Source organism: Pezoporus wallicus, unplaced genomic scaffold (genome assembly GCF_028554395.1).
Source record: "Pezoporus wallicus isolate ANWC-B61680 ecotype Strahan unplaced genomic scaffold, APGP_CSIRO_Pwel_v1 contig_5441, whole genome shotgun sequence".
Lineage (NCBI taxonomy): Eukaryota > Metazoa > Chordata > Aves > Psittaciformes > Psittacidae > Pezoporus > Pezoporus wallicus.
This window is the reverse complement of record NW_026640767.1, coordinates 561,096-583,484: the sequence shown is the minus strand read 5'-3', so window position 1 is coordinate 583,484 and position 22,389 is coordinate 561,096. Positions and strand designations below refer to the sequence as shown.

At 40.0% G+C, this 22,389-nt stretch overlaps 1 protein-coding gene across 1 annotated transcript in view; it reads right to left on the bottom strand.

The window, feature by feature from the left end:
* IGF2BP3 (insulin like growth factor 2 mRNA binding protein 3) overlaps window positions 1-22,389 on the bottom strand; it is a 115,382-nt gene that overhangs the window by 21,433 nt on the left and 71,560 nt on the right. The window contains exons 7-11 of the mRNA XM_057420438.1: window positions 14,460-14,744; window positions 12,185-12,319; window positions 11,511-11,633; window positions 8,943-9,078; window positions 6,954-7,085 (exon numbers count right to left, since the gene is read on the bottom strand). Coding sequence (XP_057276421.1) covers window positions 6,954-7,085; window positions 8,943-9,078; window positions 11,511-11,633; window positions 12,185-12,319; window positions 14,460-14,744 — 811 coding nt within the window. The remainder of the gene's footprint in view (window positions 1-6,953; window positions 7,086-8,942; window positions 9,079-11,510; window positions 11,634-12,184; window positions 12,320-14,459; window positions 14,745-22,389) is intronic.

The following is a 22,389-nucleotide window of genomic DNA, read 5'->3' as shown; positions in this document are numbered from 1 at the left end:
AGAAAGGTCGCTTATTGTTCCATTATGTTTAATGAACAAACCAACCAGACATGGAGCCAGGTACACCAGAATGAGGACTTGACCTATTTTTGTTTCTGGCCTGATGGAGCCCAGCACAGTCTAGTAAGTAAATATTATCTGGCACCTTAAGGAATTAAATTTCCCATTTAGTTTAACATCCAGAAGATGCTGAGCCTGGTACTTAGAGTTTGGGAGTCTGCAATGTTCAAGGGAACACGGATTAAATCTTCTTCCCATGACAAGAATCTGGTAGCATGGTACCAACAAAAATTCTTCTCTCTTGTCCCAAGGAAGTATAAATATCACACATACTCAAACCTGCAGTGAGAAAGAAGCCATTTTCATTTTTAAAATGTGCGTTACTTGTTAGCAGGCGATCCTATTTGCATTCTGACAACCTCAGAACTGTGGAAAGAACTATTAAGAATAACTGGAGGCTTCAACACCTCAGGAAAAAAGAACCATACCAACTGTCAACTTGCCAGATCTTTTTACATCATACAGTGCCAACTGCATTTCTGCTTCCCTCACTGGGGGCCAGTCCATCTCCAGAGGCAGAATAGTTTCTGATTACTCCGGATGTGGCTCCCTGCCAACACAGCATGGTAGGAGCAGAAGACTTTGGGGCGGTGGGAGGACCAACTTTTTTCTCCATGGGGCAGAACAATCCCACAATATTATGTACCATGGAGCAAATGTCTTAGTTGTCCAAAAAATGCATCATTAATGATTTTAAGAAACTAAGCAGCAGGAAAGGTGTATTCAAGGCATTGAGGTTAGAAGCTTCAAAAGCAGCCTAATTAGCTGGTAGTAGGTTTTTCCAGACAATGCTGTTGTCCTCTAGTGCCCTCCTCAAGACTGTGTGTGCTTGTACATGTATGGTTTTCATTTCATTGATATAAAACCATTTTGTACAAACACTGGCAAATCTTTCTTCACCCCCCAAAACCACATCCTCTTTTAGCTGTAGGACAGCTACTCACAAAATCTACTGCTTAACAAGCTAGCCAAATTAAGGCAAAGCCACTTACAACTACACACATTATAGGTATACATACATTACTACCCCTGAGTAGTTTAGGTGTAATGGTTGTACTAGCTAATCCTTTCAAACCCAGGCATCCAAAGGAGCCCAATATGCCACCAATTAAGAGTCAATGTACCTAGAAACATATGACAGTTTTTCCTCTTCCTTGTCTCATCTATGCTCAGGGCAACAAATGAAGACCCTCAAATGAACCAATTTTTCATTTTAAATTACTTTCCTTTCCTGCCAAAAGCACAACAGTTATTTCTTCTCTTACATGTATGTGATATCAAAGATCTCTTCTTTACAATTATTATTATAGAAAATTACTGGAGAATAAAGAAGGAATCTCTTTCTTGACCACATCTTCTAAGGAGAAAGTTTTCCATTGACATATTCCTCACCTGCAACAAAAAGCTTCAGGAGATGGCAAAAAGAATAAAGGAAAGCAACCTATCAGCCTAGGTGTCCAAGATGTTTTTTTGTGATCAGAAAAGGGTGGCTTGATTTCTTGGTTTTATTTACTGTAGGAAACTACCTATCTCATACACTCCCTTTCTTACACCCCCCCCATCCCACCCCCCACCCCACCCCCCAAGCTTATATGCACATCACATAACCTGAAAATTAATAGTGAGGCTCAAGAAGAGGTTAGAAAGAGTGCTTTTTGAGGGTAGAGACTCAAGAAGCTACAATCGTTGTGCAAAAAGACCAGCAGAGAAAGCAGTCCTACTGCAAGCAGAGGCACATCTCTTCGCCTTAGTTAACTTTCACACAGCCATTCAGCCATCTCTTACAGGACCTTACAGATGCAGCAGAGCAACCAGCATGAACTCCTCTTGAGGAAGAAAAGTGTCTACACTTCTTACCTTCCTATACATTCCAGTATATCTGCCATGCAATAGATAGCAAGGGAATTAATTCTACCACCCTGTTTCAGGACACTGAAATGCAGGATGAGCTCTCCACAAGTTAGCCTACCTTCTCCCATACCCTTGGAATGCCAAATTTCAGACCCAAAGGCTACAAAAGCAATGCAGTCAGATGTACAACTAAACACACAAAGTTTCAATTATAAAAAGGGTGCTACCCACTTAACCCCAGTGGATGAGCCAGGTGGTTTTGTTGCATGACTGCACAGTTGAACTTTAGGACAAAGATTTCTCATTTGTTTGGAGCTTTAAAATCTTCAGTGTTACATGAGAACAAGCTTCTATTCTTGGGAGATAAGTACATGTATATTCTCCCCAGAGTTCAGAAGACAGAAGCAACGACTTCATCAAGACAGCTTTGAGCAGTAAAACACCACATCTGAAGCAGTTTGGCTGACATACTTTCCAAAACATTTTTCTGTGGTAACATATCTTCTGGAAAACATACGTACTGGGCATATCTACTTCTGCAGAATCTTACTGTCCTCACATAAATCCCCATTCTTTGCACAGGTGCTCAGGTCATGATGCTCATCCTGAATGACTGTGGGCAGGCTAACAAAACTACCTGTGATTGTTTCAGAACTGCAACACATACAAGCATTTCAGTGCAGAGTTAAGTTTTCTCACACAAGGGCACATATTCATAAAAAAAGCCCTATTAATTCTATCATATCACCAGGAACGTAAGAGAAAATCATACCCATTTGACAGTAAAAAGTTTTTAGCTCCTGATATTAACTGAGACATTTCTTAAGTCCTACATTTCCATTAAATCTTAAAATATTTCAGTGATTCCCACATGTTCCCATTTGCTTGCATTTTAGGAGGCCAGAGAAAAGTATACAGATGTTGGCTTCTGCAAAAAGACAGGAAAATTCAGGAATCAAGACACAATATGCAATTCCATTGCACCTATTTTAAATGGCTACACAAAAGTGAGCACTTTAAGCAGGCAAACAGAACTTGGACTTTGTAAATAAATTATACAGATGCAGCATAAAGAATTGTTGCTAGTGATGGCTAAATATAAATAATCAAACGGCTTTGATTATTTATATTTAAAGATGCAGTGCTCAGAGTCTGTTAGCCACGTGCAGTGGATGCGCACACACGTTTATTATACCTGCACAGAGACAGGGACAAAGGCAGCCTGTGCCTTCCTGTATAGGCTCCACTGCCAGGACAAAGGGTAAAGCAGCAATCAGGTTCCTAGTGAGACAGAAACTGGATCTCATTAGATTAAATGAGAGGAGGCTCCACACAATAAGACATTGGTGTTACACACCATTGTGAAGCATCATGGAGATGGAATATTGAGAACGAGGTATCTCAGTCACATGGAAATTGTTCTTCTGAACATGACCCAGTCCAAGACATTAAATGCAAACCAGCATTTGATAACGTCACCATCCCCTAAGTTTGTGACACTGGACTATTCCTGTAGCAGCTGGATAACAGTGTTTATGTTCTTGTTAAAAATGCCTTAAAAAGCGTTGCACGAAGAGGGATAGGATGAAGCATCACAATGCTCATGTTAACACAGCTAAACTTATCCAATTACTCATTCCCAAGTTCCTGAACACTCCATTTTAGGAATACTTGGCTACAGCTGAATATATGGGTTTTCAGACCTGTCACTTCAAGCTCTAGCAACATAACAAAATCCTAGATCTGTTTACTACGCAGATTCTTCTCTCTCCACTCATATGAAAAAGCAGCATCAGGAATGTGACAGACACTTGTTTCAATAACTCAGATGACACCTCAGTTTCTTTGGGAACAAATCCTACACAAGGTCACAGCAACACCTTGTCAAGAGAAATAGTATGTATAAGGGATCAGGTCCATATGGAAATTCTTCTGCAAATGCAGAAATCTCACCCACCTACCTCTTCTGACTTAAGGGAGAGCCACTTTTGAGTCCATCTCCACAACAAGGTGAAGAAAGGGTTCATACAAAGATATTAAAACAACAGCTTCATAACCCTCAAGCACATCATAGTGGGGTCCCAGGGCTCACTGCATGGTTTGCAAGCACGCATTCATAAAAGGATTTCAATGACATTAGATGTCAAGAGGCCCCTGTTAACACTGCAGTTGAAATTGCCAAGGAACACACCTTTGCTCAGCTAAACAGGGGACAGGGAAGAGCCACCCATGTCTCGCCCTGAGCAGAAGGCAGAATTTTCACTGGCAAAAATAAGCAAGGCAGCAGCAGGATTCACTTCTTACACCCTGATGCCGGCAGCACTTTCAGAAAGGATTTCCAGCTGCCTGAAAGGGATATCCTCAGTGCCAGCTAACCAGTGCTCCCAAGCGTACAAGAACATCCACTCAAAACAAGCTCAAGGGACTTGAGTTGCCCAAATGCTTTTGCCAGAACAAGGAACTTGGTAATGAATAGCTTATAGCTGAATGGACATAAAGTCTCCCTGTGATTTCTTTATTAATGCTTCTAAGACCTTTCCCTGAAGCCTCTTTTACTTACACAGATTATCTTTTACTAATTTTGTTTTTAAATCCCTTATGAGCTCTCCTAGATCCCACCCTGCAGCTGCCTTCAGCCTTTCAGATTGTTTCCATTTCTTCTTCAAAATACAGACAGCTCTTTTCTTTTGCTTTCTACTTCTACATGTCCCAATAACTTATCTAATCACTGTCTTAAAAATCATTCTGGTAGAGTAAAAAAAGATTAAGAGGCATAAAACTCAGACATTACAGAAACTAACTTCATGCACAAACATGATTTAAAAGTCTTTGTCAAATAGAGTAAAAAAGAATAAACTATGGAAGCTTTGTTTTCTGGAAAACCACAACCATTAAAAGATAAACTCATACTTCTATTTCCTCTCACCAGCAAGAGACAGCTACTCCAAGTAACCAGAGGGACTGACTTGCCTGAAACTCACAGAACCACCTGCTCTTTTTCCAACCAAGGTCAGAAGTAAGAAAAGGTGAGATAGTTCCAGTTATCCATGCATTTATTTCAGAAGCCCTTAGTATCACATTTAGGGGTAGTCTTGGTACCAAGCCAACCTCCAAAAAAAAAAAAGAAGCCAAAGGTTACTCCTTTTTTTTGCATGTCAACTTCTCATATTTCTAGACTATCTGTAGTGATAGCTTATTCAGAGGACATTCATACAGTATGAACAGGAGCAAGAGACAGTTCAGACAGCATGATCCTTCCACCTGCAATGCTTCTACACTTTTACACAAGGACAGTTGTTTCTTGATGCCATTTTCCAGCTGTTGCCACTATCCTTTTTCCAGAAGCCACAAAACTGACAGAGAACCCAGCAGGCCAAAAAACGTGCACTAGCAGCAGAGGGACAGACAGGAATAAGTTCAAATTACAGATTTCAATTCTTATTCAACATGCACTGTTTAGGTGCATATTTAAAGCAAAAGCAATAAAGAACCACAACAAAATATGAAATTAATATAAACCAAGTGAGGGACAGAACTGTAGATTTATAGCATGCATCTCAAGACCAGCAAAGCCGTTCAAAAATCTGTAGTAAAAAAAAGAAAAAGCTAGACTTTTCATTACCACTAAGGAAGGTTCCATACTGTTAAGAAATCACCCCTAATTTCTCTTAAAAAAAAAAGAATACATTGAGGCAATCCATTACCACAGATGACACTTTATACAATATAATTAAGCAAAAACCTGTATTTTTCAGACTGGCACTCTGAAATCAAAGTTCAGAGGGACTTTGAAAGGGAGAAAATTTGTCATAAATAGAGGCACTCTTACTAGCAGTAAAATAACTGAGTATGAACATATTGCATTGTGGTTTTCACTCGAGCACTTTTTCCTGATAAAGCCACTATTATACTCCATTTAGTTTATCATACATTCATAACACCCAACTTGTTCCTCCCCACAAACAATGATGCAAGTGTGGATTTTTTCCTGTTCCTTGCAGTGACATTTTCTTGGCTGCTTCCTCTGGGAAAAATGGTTAGGCAACAACTACCCTTTAGTGCAATATATATATATAGACCCACTTGAGTTATATGATAAAGTTCAATGTGCTGCACTGCATTTTTCACTTTTCTAGTTCATGAAGAGCCCCAGACTTAGCTCTCTAGATGTCACTGTTGAGCAAAGAAGAGGGCAAAGTCAGCCACGTCATAGCTTGTAAAGCTCTGTCATCCACTTGTTACAAGTTCATTTTGAAAATTCATCTTTCATTGAGCTGCTAACATCCACCACAGGGAAGAGATGAAAAATCACCTTCTGTGTAATGAGGTTGTCTTTTCTTGAATAGCAGAGCACCACCTCTTTCCAGAAAGACTCTGGAGCTTTCCCATACAATATTTTGCTCACAGCAAAAGACCTCATTTATGATTACTAATCAGCATTTGATTTGAATAAGATTCTATTGAATTCTTTTCATGTATTTCTTAGAGAGCAATGTGGCAAGTAAATCACAGCTTTCTGGAGATCAATCCATGTAATTTAAATCCTACATATATAGCAATACTACACTCAACAGGGCTTGTAGATTTATAAAACTACTAAATTCAAGCAGATTTTAACTACAAAGAGATCCCCATTTTATGACAAGACCTTTTTTTTTCCTTCCGTATCAACAGAAATACGATTGCAGACTAACATTAATTGCAAATTCCAGCAATTTTTAAATCCCATTTTATATGAGATTTTTCTGTAATAATTCAAATCCTCTAGGAAACAGGATCTAACACACTTTTCTAAGAAACACCATTTATCTGGTTCCACTGAGCATTTCACTAAATGACCAATGAATGCCTCTTCCCAACAGCAGCCACAGGAAATATTTCCTATGTGCAAGCAGGAAGACCGACAACATTTAGAAAACTCACAGAACACAATTCCCAGATCTCTGGGGCAAAATTACAGCAAACTGAATAATTTTGAACAGCAGCATTGTATGGATTGGTATCACTATCCACTAACCATCAAAAATCAGATATTCCCTTACCCCAAATGGTGGATATGAAGCAGCAGCAGCAGCAGAGGCAACACTCACTGCGGGAGGTGGTATTCCTGAAGAAGAAGGTGGGAACAGACCCAAGGCATTCAGATTTAATCCAGGAATTAAATGTGCTTGAAGCTGCAATGGCAAAAGAGTTGTTTAAGATTTACAATCCTGGTTATTAACTTTAATCAGGATCGTGGTTGGCACAGGCTATTAAACCTCTTAAGAGATGTCAGTATGTTATTTAGAAAGAAAAAAAAAAGTCCTCTCCCTTACCCCAAGGACTCTGCTTCAAACCTATTTTCCAGACACATGCACAGAACAATAACATTAAAAACACCTAAGTGGGAAAAGCAGCTGGGAATCACTTGCTACAACTTATTCAGTGAAAAATATGACAAACTTCACAGCAAGACAATCTGGCAATGGTAGTATTTGCTTCTAGAGTGAACAAGATTATTAGATAAATAAGGTAGTAATTTTGGCTTTATACCAAGAAAGACAGTCTGTAGAACCAGAAAGCCCACGCACATGTTCTGACTTTTCATACACTGGGGGTGTATATGCCACAGTAAAACCCCATTCTTCCTCCTATATACTTTTCCTCCCATGTCTTGCAAGAGATGAAGCGAGATATCCCCAGCATTTATTGCAAAAGCATCAACTATAAAGTTTATGTCTGCTGCTTGACCACACCTGAGAGAAGTGGCAGCAGTAGGAAGCATTTGTTGTCCATGGTACAAAATTTGTCAATACCCCTTTCCACTTTTCCAGATTATCGCCAGTAAAATGACTATGCTTCAGAAATGCCTCAGCTAGAGACTGACACCATCTCAAGCCATCAGCATAAGCAAATCATGAGACACCAAAATATCCCAAAATTCCACCAGCTGAAAACCTACCCTAATAATCCCTACACATTGAATTTGAAATCCATCCAGTAACAGAGGTAGCTTTCTGCTTACCACACCTTTGCCAGACAGGAGAATAGCCTCAAGCTCACCTTGTGTTCCTGCTCACAATATGAAGCAAAAATATACTACTATAAAATACTTGATTGTGTTCTCGTGTGTAGTTTCTGTCCTGCAATGTGCTTTTAGGATGAGAGGGAGGGGAAAAAAAGGCAAGGAGAATATTTTCTCCAGCCAGCAGGAAAACCATGAAGAATGGCCATTTCTAGAAAATCATAGATTACTGTAAACTGAAAACAGTGTTTCCAGTCCAAGTCTAGACCATAAGATGCAGACACACAAAAAGCTCTTCATGGCTTATCAAAAAATCTCAATCATTTCTCAATATGCATTAGTAACACTTTGGCAAACTAACAAGGTGTGGGGGTTTTATTATATAATCACCAATCATCTTTGAATAGCTACATGCCTTTATCATCTATATCAAGAAAAACTTTAATAAAGCCTTCTTAAATTACATTATCAAAAGCAGGAGAAATCTTTCTTTATGCTGTTGTGCTTTTAAAATGAAGACACTACCTTAACGTATGCAAACTAGAACACATAAACCACAACAGTACATAAAAACACATTCCTTTTGGCTTTTGCAACAAGAAGTGAAATGCTCATTCATTTCCTCAATCTAAATCAATTTCTCAGTTCCCTTACTCAAAACAAATTAGAAAAAGCCTTCATTAACATTTGTACATAAATAATTAAAAAACCCTCACCCAAGTGCCAGGAATTAATACAAGAGGCAACAGAGAGAGGCTGCAACAGGGAAGTTCTGTTGTGGTACTAGGAAAGACTTTTCACCATGAGAGCAATGAGACAGGGCACAGGCTGCCCAGAGAGACTATGGGCATTCTACCCATGGAGGTGTTCAAGGAGGGACAAGCCCCTACATAGTCTCATTTAACTCTGAAGCAGGCTCTATACTGAGCATATGACTACTGGGCCAGGTGACCTCCGGAGGCCTCTCACACCTAAATCTTTCTATGGTTCTAGTTCCAGAAAGGGCCCATGCCACAGGACAACTCACATTCATAGCAGCAATATCATTTTCATAGGACTCCCTGATTTTCTTCATAATTTCTTCCTCAGCCTTGGCACAAGTTTCAATACTGCCTTTAACCGTAATGGTCCTTTCCGGATTATAGAGTGTCAAGTCCTGCAATCTGCAAATGAAACAGAAGCACAGGTAATTAGCAAACAGCAGAGGGTAATCCAGGTTTATCATTTGAGTGTGGTGACATCCGAGCATGTCACGTTTGCTCTCCAAAGAACACAATATCAATTCATAACAGGCCTCAAACAGTTCTCAGAGAATCTGGAGAAACTGTCACCACAGCAAGTGCAACAAAAAAACACCGCGGTGAGGTTTGGCATCAGATGGTTGATACGTGCTTAGGTGCAACACAAGATGGAAACCATCACACTCTGCGAGAACATGAGCTACAGAGCAGTGCAGCACCCCTCAGCTTTGCTCTCCACACCAGCCCTGCCAACAAAGGCAGGGCTTCAGACAGTTTTAGACATCCCAGAAACACAGAGCATGAGAAACTTTCTTTTCTTCAGAACAAATGTGAATCCCTTAAGGTAGGAGTGGAAAAAAGCCCAACCCTCAGTGAAACTGCAGGAGAGCCTCCAAATCCTCCAAAGGGGAAAACCAAAAGCTGTGTGCAAGTTAACATTTGCTGCAAAACGCTAGTGACTCCTCAGGGAAAGTGAAAGGGTTACCACAGTAAACTAGTTCTTTGTTCAAACACTGGCCTACTATAGCAAAGTGGAAGAAACAGACTGGGAAGCCATGGCATATCCATGTACTGAGGAAAGGTGAGTTGGACAGGTGAGGGCAAGAAGAAAAAAGGATAAAAGAAAAAAGGACAGAGCAAAATGCAGGCAGAACGAGGAGGCCCATGGCAGGAAGGAGAAAGGAAGAAGCATGCAAGGCTTGCTTTCTTGCCAGCAGGCAGCATGGCAACCTGAGCATCTTAGTTAAGCAGCAGCAAGCATGAAATGCATCCACAAGGCAATCCTTAAGTTTCCAGTGTGCGAGCACTGAGTTACTGCCTTGGGAAAGAAAGCGGTGGAAAACGCCCCAAAGAAGAGAGGAAACACTTTCCCAAACCAGCTGCCTTTAACTTTATGAACAAGCTTACCAAAAAGCCTAAATGAAGAGATCAGGAGAAAGACTAATTAGACAAAACAGAATAAATGGGCATATATGCTCTCTTCTATGCACCAGTCAAACCAGGCAACTTCATGGGGCTATTTCAGGCATAGCATAAATATAATCTTGATGCCATGATTTTAATGCAAATACATCATTAACTTGCTACATTAAAAAAAATACTCTGAGTGTTTATAGACAGTGTTATTTGTGTCATCATCAGTAAGGACAAGTGGGTTTCATGGAATGAAGACCATTATCCCATTTACCCAATACATTTCCCACTCCCCTTTTAAGAAAGGGCATTAACAGTCTGTGTACTGTCTACAAACAAAATGTTTATGCCAACGCATTTAAGAAAGCATGCTGATCTGACAAAACCTATTATTGAAACACTTACTTGGGTTCTTTTTCTCCAATTGATTCACCTTCCATCTGACTAATTCCATTAACATTTACGTACCTTCAGAAAGGTCTCAGCTTCATCCACACAACTCAATTTCCTCTTTTTAAGGAACCTCATTCACTCTTAGCTTCCTTGACTTCGAGATACTTTCTGCAGCACACCTTTTGTCTCCTGCATGTATTCACGTCTTCCTAGACCTTCATCTGTCTTTCAAATTTTCTCCCTTTCCTACAGTTTATAAGCCTTATTCTCACCCTTTCTTTCTAAAGCCTAAGTCCAGGGTGGCTTCAGATGCTTGAAAGTTCACACCAGAGTACTACTCATTATTCAGAACAGGAGGTTCTCTGAAGACCCTGCGCCACAGTAAAACTATTATTAACAGCCAAGCTTCTACAAAGATGTTGATTTAATCAGTGATGTGCAGATTTCCAGTGAAGGTGAAAACTCTTGTTTAATCTTAGCTAAATCTGAACAAGTCTCAGTTACTTTCACAAGCTCAGAGACCAAAAGCTGTTACTTTGAAGCACACAACTCAACCTATCCCAGTTTGGCGGCTAGTGGCCAAGAGGGACAGAACTGATACTAAAATTACTCTTTTCACTATTCATTTACTTTATTTCCTTCCCCTCGTCCAAAAATTTAATCTATACCAGAAACTAAAACATCACTAGTTTCATTTTCACACATAGCTCAGAACTCATACAGACTTATAGTTTCAAACGCTCATCATTACATATGGTATAATATGTTAAAAACAACTGACACTTAAAATACAGTCTAACACAGGCTCCACATAGCCTATGTTATTTTTAGGCTTGCTCTTGACTTAGTTTACAATGAAGACTCACTGTTTACATTAAACGTAACTGAGCTTAAGTAACAGTTTAATCCACATTATAAAAAGGCCTCAGAAAGGCTGTTATCTCAGCCTTCAAAACACACATTTCTGTAAGAACTCTGTACCTGAATGTATCAGAGCAGCATCGCTATTTGAGACATCTCACCAAAAGAGTAGGCCACCAAAAACTTACGGAGATATCGTGATTTTAGTATCTGTGTCCTGTTCAATTTTCTTCAGGTTTCTTCCTTCTTTGCCAATAAGTCGGCCAACAAAGTTGTTATGTGCCAATATCTTCAAGGGAATTTCTTCTGTACTGTAATGGAGGTTACATCCAGTGAGACTTTTGGAGACCAAGTTTTTCTGCATGTTATGGATTAATTTCATAGAAATGTCTATGACTCCCATCTACTTACACATGTTTATACTAAATGCCGAATGAGTCCAAGTGCAATGCACATTTCAGCACTATCATCTACAGCTTCATACCTGCTAAAGCTCAGACTGAAGTAGCAAGAGCTGTTGGGAAGGAAGAAATATATCTTAACGCTTTCAGTGAGCACTCACAACTTGTTATGCTGACTCTGATTAAAAGCTTTTAGTTGCTCAAGAAACTTCAGTATTTGCTCCAGTTCACCTTAAAATCACAGCCAGGCAATGGGTGAAAACATTGATGTTTGCTGGGACTAATTAAACAAGTAGACTGTCCTAATGAAAAAAGTCTTGGTTCCTTTTTTGACCTACTCAAATGTGGGTAACAGCAACAAAGATTCACTTGTTAATTGTTTTTAAAGACTACTTCTTTAAACAGAGTCAACAAGAATTCAGAATTTTTAATGCTTCCACAATGAAATGCCTTTTACTCACAATTTAGTATCTTGAGCTTCCTTTTGCATGATCTCCATAATAATTTTACAAGCCGTTGAGCAGCCTTCAGGAGTTGAGTGGATGGTAATTGGTTTCTCAGCAGCACCTGCATTCTCTTTACGATGAATATCGATTCTGGAAAGAAAAACACTAACTGTAACCACGTACTATACGTTAAGCCTTGCATATTTTCAACTCTCATAAAACTAGTTAATTTTGAGCTAACACTGACTACATATAAGTGACTTAATTATGTAAAGTATACAACCAAAACCTCTCAAATACTATTTTGTGTGTGTGTGTTATGATGAGCCTGCCCTACCCTGATTTTACCAGCTAAACCCCATCTTTGTGAACACTGGGATCTCTTTTTCTCATCAAACTCCCATGAAGTTATTCAGGGGAGCTGGATGACAATCTACTGTAAACCAGTGAAGACAAAATTTCATCAAGCTTTCCCAATACTCTTCCAGCCCTGTCACTCCACTAATGGGTGTGCAGCTACAGGACCATCAGGCTTTGTTCCACCTTGTCTTTTCTAATGACCACAGCAGCAGTTTCCTAGCATTTCTCTGCTAGCAAGTAGCACTGTAGAACTTGCATTCATCCTCAAGATTACTTTCCTATGCTTTAAGCTGAAAATTTGTCCTGACATTACCTTTCACTAACTTCACTTTAAAACTACAAGCCTCAGTCTACATCATCATTTATGTAGCTCTAGGAAATTCGCAATAACTAATTAGGATCTGCATCAAGATAATGCCTTGGATATTATTTGTCCTCTGCCAGTAACGTGGGTCACATACTCTTCCTACTTCTGCTTTTTGCTTCCTCCCCTCTTCCCCAAATAATAGCCATTTCCAAACCGAAACAGCCATTCTACTTTTTCAATAAACCTTTTATTTTTTTCCAGTTCTTTTTGACATTGAAAATTTACTTTGGTTAACGATGCAGCATTTTCTAAGAAGCCTATGGCAATCCTTAGTGCAACTGAAATTAGATGACATTTCTTTTTTATCCCCAAACCAATGAAAACATCATTCCTGAAGTCACAAATCTGTAAAGTCTGCAGCCTGCAATTATTTCCACTCAATCCAGCCTTCTTGTAAGAGATAAAAACTTTCCTTATGCCAATCTTTCAGGATTTTTATAGTCCAGGAATTAGATGGTTTAGATCTTACCTAAAAAATTAGTTATCCATAGGCAAACTACAGCCAAGTCTTGTCAGGACACCACAAATCTCTTAAACCTGTGTTATTAAATTCAGCAAATAGTCTCCTGGGTTACAACACGCTAATGAGAGGTTGGAAGTAGGATCATGATGATAATCCTGGAGTTGGGGGGGGGGGGGGGGGGGAAGGGGAAGGGGAAGAGCCTCTTTGCTGGGAGGGTGGGAGTCTAATTAGAGAGGACTCCCTTATCCTCATTAACTGCTCTCAAAACTGAAGCCACTCCACCCTCATACACCTCACATACAGCTCATTTCTAGGTCCTGCCTTCTGTAACTACAGAGCCAGAGGCTCATACCAGTGTACTGTTGAAGACAGCATCTTTCACTCTCTGCTTTTAGGGGTACCCTAGAAGAATTCTTTGAATATGATCCCCACCTCCCACTAAGCCCTTCCTTGTGGGTAGGGATTTAACATGCACTGAAAATCTCCTCCAGCATCTCTAGATCCTAGTGCTCTAAGCTTCTTAGGTCACTTGGCAGCTTGCTTTTTGCCTCCTATACATTTCCCTACTCCGTGTTTTGATGGGGTCTGCAACTTGCTAGCAACAAATGTATTCACTGGGGATGAGGTATAAGGGCAGTGAGAAGAGATAAAAAGGTTATCTCCCCCCCAACTAAAACATGTATAAGACCTCAGAATGGCCTAAATTAAACTAAAGCTAGAATAAACGCTTAAAAGACTTGGATACGTCGCCGCACTGACTGTATGTCCCACAGACCAACATACCACAGGTTTTCCACTTTTTGAGCCAGAATCTTATTAGTACATCTGTAAGCAAACTCCCTGGCCTCAAGTACCATCCTGTTAGCACTGCCTAATTTCATGTTTTTGAAAAAAAGGAAGAAACAAGTCAGATAGGATGTGAACATAAGCCAAGGACAGAAGCCAGTCCTTATATAAACCTTGCCAGAGATTTCCTATCCGCTGCTATTTTCAGTTGTTCTCTGACCACACAGGTTGTGAAGTTTTACAAGTTTCCCTTTACATGGGAGATGAGGACACAGTATTAAAACTTACAATTACAGTTCTGTGAAATAACTTACTTGGACTGAGTCTGTTTTGTGATGTTCCTGATTGTCGCTCCTTCTTTCCCGATAATGGCTCCTACGAACTGTGTGGGAACCAGCATCCGCAGAGGAACGTCTGACTGTGGTTTCTGCCTTGTGGTTGCACCGGGTGACCCTTGCCTCGGAGGGCCCCTCTGTCCAAATCCACGTCTTCCCTGGGGATGCTGTTGCGGGGGTTGCTGGGCTGCCATTTCATCAGGGATGTATGCAACTTTCAAGGAATAGTTTTCAAGCTGAAACCCGTTCAGTTTTTCTATTGCTCTGTTTATTTGCAAAGGGGAGGAGAGAGGAGAGGAAAAAAAAACAAGCCACAATCACATGCAGGGCCTTATAAAATGACAACTCATTCAGATAGGGACTTCTGCTCTAAATCACATGACAAAGCTAAGAACTGGTTCCAAGATGAAAAGCTACATTCAAAATTCTTCAGTGAAGATTTTGATTTAAAAAAAGAAAAAGAAAAAAAGTTGTGCAAGTCACCATATTAAGGACTACAAGTTAGTTCTTGCTCTCTCTGGGCTTCTGTGCACTTTAAAGGTTTTGCTGGTGCAACCCTATCAGCAAAACCTCACAGGAGACAGAGCTTATACACTCAAAAGCATTCTTTTGCCTGATTTAATTTAAATCAGTTTCCCAAATAGAATTAAAACTGCACCAGAGGGAAAACATTTTAGCTGCTATCACAGCACCTTCATTAGGGTTTTTGCCAGCATAGCTATTTGGCTGGAGCTTTTGCAATAACTGATGTAGCTATGACAGGAAAAAAAGAAAAAGAGAAAAAAAAAAAGGATATGAAAAACAGCTCCTGCTTCATTCTCAGCAGGAAAGAAGGTGTTCAAAGCTCTTCAATGGCATTTGAGATGCCATTTAGCAAACCATGACAGCACCCTGCAACTTACCAGCTAGTCATGTTGTAAGCACATTTGATAGTTAACCAGGAAATTAAAGCCAACATGCCCATTAAACGCTCCACAGATACAAAGGTGTTAGAAGGCATTTAGATGGCATTTCAAGTTATCTTGTGCTTTTTGGCAAAGCAGAGCCCTCTTAAATATCACAGAGAGCTACTGCCCAAATGCACACCATGGTCCACCACACTGAATAGCCATCCGGTCTCTGAGCTCTCCCTCTGCCCAACCCTCTTTCTGACCAAGGTGGGGTCAAGTCTGAAAGTCAAGCTGACCTGCTGGTCATCTCCTCTTGTCTGAAGGAGCATAACTCTAAACTTAAAATTTCTGGAAGGTAGAAGATCTTCTACTCACAAAGTAGAGTCTATGATTAAAGAGCCAGGAAACAGCAGGAATAACTAAGCTACATGCAGCACACTGGTAAGCTAGTAGTATAAAATTAAGATGTTTGCACAAGAAAGGCATTTCAAGTTTCATTATAGAAGGCATTATTATTCAGATTATTAGTGATACTTCAATATCACTGAAACACACATTGATTTGGGGTAGTTTATAAATGCCAGGCTTAATCTTGGACCAAAGGTTACTGATAGATTGTGTTTACAGGAGTGGGAGGGAGGAGGTTCCCATCTTTCATTAAGAACCTATCAACATTTTCATTACAAAGCTCCAATAACCGTATGCTCTACAGCAAGGCCTCTGAAATTCAGGTACTTAACTCAGTACCTCCGTTTGGGGGACACACATTTGCAGGTGGTTACTGACAGTTTAGCAAACACTTTTACTCCTACCTCTACTGCAGAGATAAAGGATGACGCTAGCCAATCACTTAAATTTTCAAGGGTAGCTAGTGACAAGTACTATTCATCTCCCAAGTGTCCCATCTGGCAATCTGGGTCTCAAGCAGCTGTCAAAGCCAAGCAGCAGCTTTGCAGGTAAGAAGTAGTATATGGTACAGAGGATAACACATCCCTCAACTCCCAGGGGTTGGACCAGTGTCCTCTAACTATTCCAATTGGACAGTAAAAAGCTTATGAGAAAACAAGCAATTTGTGTCTTTGTGTTTGATAAGGACCGATAATAAGTAAGGCCCAAGGCAACACCAATGGACAACAAGGAAAGCAAAATATTGAATAACTGATCACTGCTCATTACATACTTCTGTTCACCAAATGAGACACAGGCCCTTTGGGAACAGGGCAAGAGTGTAATTGCTCCCATAACAGAAGAATCTCTTACAGCATATGGCAAAAGAGAGCTGAATTAAAATTTGCTGAGTCTATTTCAGAGCTGACATTTTCTGACTTTTACTCCATGGACTTTGAAGAGCATTTTATTTTACAGAAAGCAATGTTTACAAAACAGTAAGGGCAGTGAGCAGCCAGACTTGTGAAGCTTGTGTTCTTATGAGTTCATCTCTCAAGTGTTAGTTTCTGCAGAGATTTCTAATGCTTGAAAGGCATTTCACTGGAGATTCTCTCCATGGAGATCCTATCTTGGAAATTGGTCTGGAGTCTTTTCTTTTTATGCAGCCTGAACATACTAAGTTCTTGTGGTTGCAAATAACTGAGACCTCTATTTCTGGGTTGAGTTTTACTGAAATCAGCCAAAAAGCTGAATTGCTGCCAGCGAAGGAAATGGCACCACCGGGCAATGCAGTTGCACAAACCCTATTTCTTTTGGAACCAAACCTCAGGATGTTGGAACGATGAGCACCAACAGTTTTGTGAACATGCTGGTAGGCTCAGGATTGACATCCATCCCAACTCATTCCCTTCCATGCATTCATTTGACAAGATCAGACAAGATCTTTCCCAAAATGCTTCAGTCTCCTCTGACTTAAAAATGTCTTAGACCAGAATCCCAGAACTAACACAAAACCTTATATTAAATCAGTGCACAAGGTTTCTCACTCTTCCTTAGAAGTGATAGGGGAAGAAAAGATTAGGCCTGTTTGCAACCAACCCACATACCTATCATATTTTCACAACAAATATTGGAACAGCTGGCACAGGTGTATAGATACATATATATATATAGATATATATAGATATATGCACCATACCCTTCCTGGAAAAGAGCTGGAATTGTTCTACTCAAGAACAATTAAGGAATTGCTAAGCTGTTCTATATGACTGTAAGTACCCTGAATTGAGGGGGGTTGGAACTTGATGATCGTAAGGTCCTTTCCAACCCTAACTATTCTATGATTCTATGAAGTTCAAAGCCAACTGAGAATTTTGCCATTGTGGAAAATCAATTATGTCAGCAAGGAAAAATCCCTGGCCACCAAAGCCATATGATAACATGGAAAAATAACAGTACGGGATGGACTGGTTTGGGGAAAGTGTTTGAAGGCAAATCTGCTTTAGAGTTCACTGCTCTAGTTAGATACTAGAGCTACTACAGTATAGTACTATCACTTGTCTAGGTATTACTAGAGGAAAATAACAATTCACCCTCTGAGCCAGAGTTCTCCATATTTTATAGGCTGAACCTAAGAGGAAAGTGAATGACTGGTTCCTCACAGCACTAGTGGTACCGGTTTTAGTTAAAGCTATCACTCTTGCAATCCACCAAATACATGTTAAATCCAGCTCCTTTAGTAAAGCATATACTCACATTGGCACACCACAGCAACACCACCTCTGCCTTTCTGCAAACCTCTCTGCCTTCCCAAACAGGCTGGAGTCTCCTTCCATGACCACAAGTTGGGTAAGGGCTGTGCAGGTTACCCCTGTCAGAGGGCACTACTGGTACCTACTGAAACAACCCACAAACCATCTTTTACACTAGGGCTAAAAACCTCAGTGTCACTTAATGAGGTCAACGATGGAGAAAAAATTAACTAAAAATCCAAATTCATCAAGGGACTGCAGAAGATACTTAGCAGGCTCTGCTAAGATGTATAGTAGTCTGGCTTATGTTCACGTGATGCCTGCTTAGAAGAGGATCGCTACATAAAAATTAAACCTTTAAACAAGTATTTTCTAAATCAGTCACCCCATTAATGTGACATCTCACCACTGTCCTCTCCCAAGCTCCCTGTGAGAGGATGTTTGCCCAGCCTTCCCCCTTGGAAGCTAGTGGAGGTTAAACATCTTAGATAAATGAATACAGTAAAAGCACTGAGTCTTGTGCTGGAAATCATTCATCCATTGATAGTGTAATGACACTAAGCACTAGATGGAGAACATATTTCACTCCCACACGCAGCTTGTACGTACACCACATTTCTCTTTTCCTCCCTGAACAGAAACATTTGCATACTGAGAAGACAGATATACAGGGTAATTTTTCTTTGGCATAATAGCATTTCTGTACATTAAATAAAAATATCTATTAATATTAAAATAATGAAATTAAAATTTCATTACTATTTCTGAAAATAAATAAAAAAAAGAAGCTTATAACCATACACCACTGAATTTTCAGTATTATCGTTCCTATGGCAACATTAGCCCTGACCCACAATGGTATGTGAAAGTATTAGTTGCACGAACTCTTATTCGTTCATCAAGGATACATGTTGTGTGCGCACAGCTTTGTGCTTCATGGAAAGGGTGGGGGAAGAGAATACTTTTCTTTTTGCAATTATTTTAATTATAAGGTGACCACTAGCGTGTTTACACTCAAAGTAATTCATGTCCCCTGAGCTCCTTATATTATAATACACCACTAATAAAATAAATAAATAAATAATAATAAATAAAAACCAAACACCCAGACCCATACTAAGCCAATATACACCCAGTCCATATATATGTGATGCCAGCCTTGCACAAAATTTCCCTTCCGTAATCTTGGGTGGGGTTAAATCCTGTAGCAAGCACTAGACACCTACACACTGGAACATTCTGGGGAGGGAAAGAGAAGGTGGTGTAACTTCTGAATACAACAGCTGTAACTGAGGTGGCAGAACACCACAAGGACACTGTCAGCACCTCCCGTTGGTTGCAGTTAGGGATCAATATTGGGAAAAGCGGGGGTGCCCTTTGGCAAGCAAGTCCCAAGTTTTCTCAGTACCTACATGTAGCTGCTTGTGTGTTCAAACCAAACAGTGGGCCCCAGGCTCTGCTGCTTCTCCTCTGAACTTGTCCAAATATTCCATAACTCACCATGACATTCAATAATTGCATATGCCATAACAAGATGTACATGCTTTGTAAGACCTCCTCCATCTTCCGGGAAGGACAGCAGCAGGCATAGTTTCTGAGTTGGAACAACTCCCTCATCCTCCCAGGCACTTCCAGTAGAGGAGGAGAGGAATGGGATCACTGCTCTGGCTGGCAGACCCAGCCTTCTTCTCGCTGTGCACAGTCCCAGAGAGCAAAGGATGGTTTTCGCAGGCCTGTGCATGGCTCTGTGCATACCTCTCTCCACAAACCTACCAGCCATGCTGGCTCCCCTCCTTGGCCTCAAAGACAAAAAGCAGCATCCTGCTTTTTCTGCCAAGATAACCTCATGCCTGTCCAGCTAGGAAAGAGAGGCATCACTGTGACAGGTCAAAGCCATTGACCTTCATTCTATCTAGAAGCCAATAATTGTCTTAGATTTTGGGTGCTACATGCTCTGTCGAAGACGTGCTTCTCAAAAGGACTGCAGCATTCTTCACCAGTTTCAGTTTCCAAGTTGATTTTGGATGCAGCCCTGTACTGAATATGCAGCAGCTGCAGTTCCAACCTAGAGATAAAAGCACACCTCTGCCACAACAGTTAGACTTGCAAGACAGCTCACTTTCCCAGCTGGGTGGAACCTAAAGTTCTGTTCAAAAGTAACATCCTCCAAGCAATGCATACCACACTTGTTTAGAACTGCTTATCAAAACTATCTCCAGATTGTGCTTGAGCACCTTCACCACACAGCACTGCTGGTACACACTCCAACAGGCACAGCAATGCCATACAGTCTATTCAGCAGGGAAGTAGCCAACGTTGCCTGTTTTGTCAGCCAGCACTAACTGTGAGGTTAGTATGTGTCGCAGAAAGGGCACAAAAGACATAATTAGAACTGGGAACCCACTGTATGTGGTAGCACAGATACCTTCATGACACAGTGCTTGCTTCAAAAGTCATGGCTAAAAGCATCAGTTACCCTAAACAGCTAAATTTCAAAATACAAAGCTTGTTATCAGCTGTTGATCCTCAACAATTTTAAACAGCTTTTGATATAGTCAGTTCTTGCTACGTCTTGCTTTTGATATAGTCACAGTTCTTGCTACTCCTTGCTTTTGATATAGTCAGTTCTTGCTACTCCTTGCACTGCATAGGGTAATCAATACTGCCTTTTATCAGCTATAAGCTCTTGCATACCAATCCCCCTCCACAGCCACTGCTGTCCTCCACAGCCAGTTCCACAAAGAAAAGCTAGGTCATGGCTGGAAAAGCCATTCACGTGAAACACCACCACAGTCACTACGGAAATACACACATGCACAGGTCCTGTAGTGACACTCCATTACAATTCTTTTTTTTTTTTTCCTACAAAACCCTCTATCTGGCCACTTCTCTTAGGGGTTTCTAAACGGTTGCAAGGTTGCATTCTGAACCCAGACAATCTGTACAGAAAATGGTCTCATCCCCTTAGAAAACTCTGTGTCCATACCAAGCCATTCACAACAGCAAATCAAGGCTCCTCCACTTGCCCTACCTGTTCCAAGGCAAAGAAACTCTATGCCATCATTTGGCCTCTATCACTTCAGGTCCTCCTCCAACAATTCATGCTGGGTGCTAATTCACCTGCTTCAGATTAAAGATGTTTTCAGTTATTGTCACTAAATTCTGTTTTGTGTGAGAAATCACATGTCACACACTTCTGCAAAAATCTTGGCTTATCTCAGCATTTCCTCAGGATTGACCTTCATAATTAACAAGTAGAGTTTGAAGGTAGAGAAACTGTACCCTGTTGGTTTTGACTTCAAAAGGGACTGCACAAGTCCAGGAACCCACATCACAGATGACAGACAGCTCAAAAATACACATCATGCTTCTTTCCATAGTATTTTAGGTACTTCCTTCTTACGTTTTCAAAGAAGGAACTGGCACATGGAGCATGAATTTTTAATATTGCACCACAGGTTTCTTCAGACCTAAAAATCCAACATTTGTAATTACTGAACAACAGAATTAAAACCAAAAGAACCTGAAGAACCTGATGAATGATTCTGGTTTTGAAAAAAGTTGAATAGTGAATTCAGACAAAGATTGCTTCCTCCAGCTCCAGTGTACACAGGAGACACCACTGACACAAGTTTCCCATCACATTTGTTTAGAATACTCTAACAAGTAACCTAACACTTTGAAAGATGAAATACATGTGTTGCATTCAAGTTACACAGGAGTCATAATTACTTAATTATATGTACAAATATAATTTCATTTGTAATTTTAAATTAATGTATACCATAAGTGTACTCTGCATCTTAACTGCTGATCCCAGTTAGCCACAAGGTGGCAGAAACTTCAAAGATAAAAAGATCATTGTAGGCTAGTCGGTGGGCTTGGTTTTGTTTAATATGCTACAACTAAAAAGATGGGGAAGAAATGTTTGTGTCACCAGATCTAAAATTAAGGAACACACAACTCCTTTTTCTACCTGTGGTAGAAAATAAAAATTAAACCTATAGCATAATATATAATATGGAGTTTTGAAGGAAAGTGATATGCAACTATTAAGCATTATGTTTTTCAATTTTAATATCTAAATTGAAAGTTATTGATTACTGAAGATATAAGCAAGCATAAAATATGTGCCCCAAAGTTCAAAAAACCCAAATAAATTATTTTAGGTTTCAGATTATGACCTTTTTTTTTGTGCTTGTAAGCAGCATTAAATTTTCTAATTAAAAAAAATATTTCTTAAGGGAAAATTGTATCAAAATAGCAAACAAATAGGGGAAGAATGCAGCTGCTAACCAGACATACACAGAACAACAGGCACTGTAAAAGAGCATCACAACACTTTTTAAAACATGACTAAGAATTGTTAAGCAATAACTC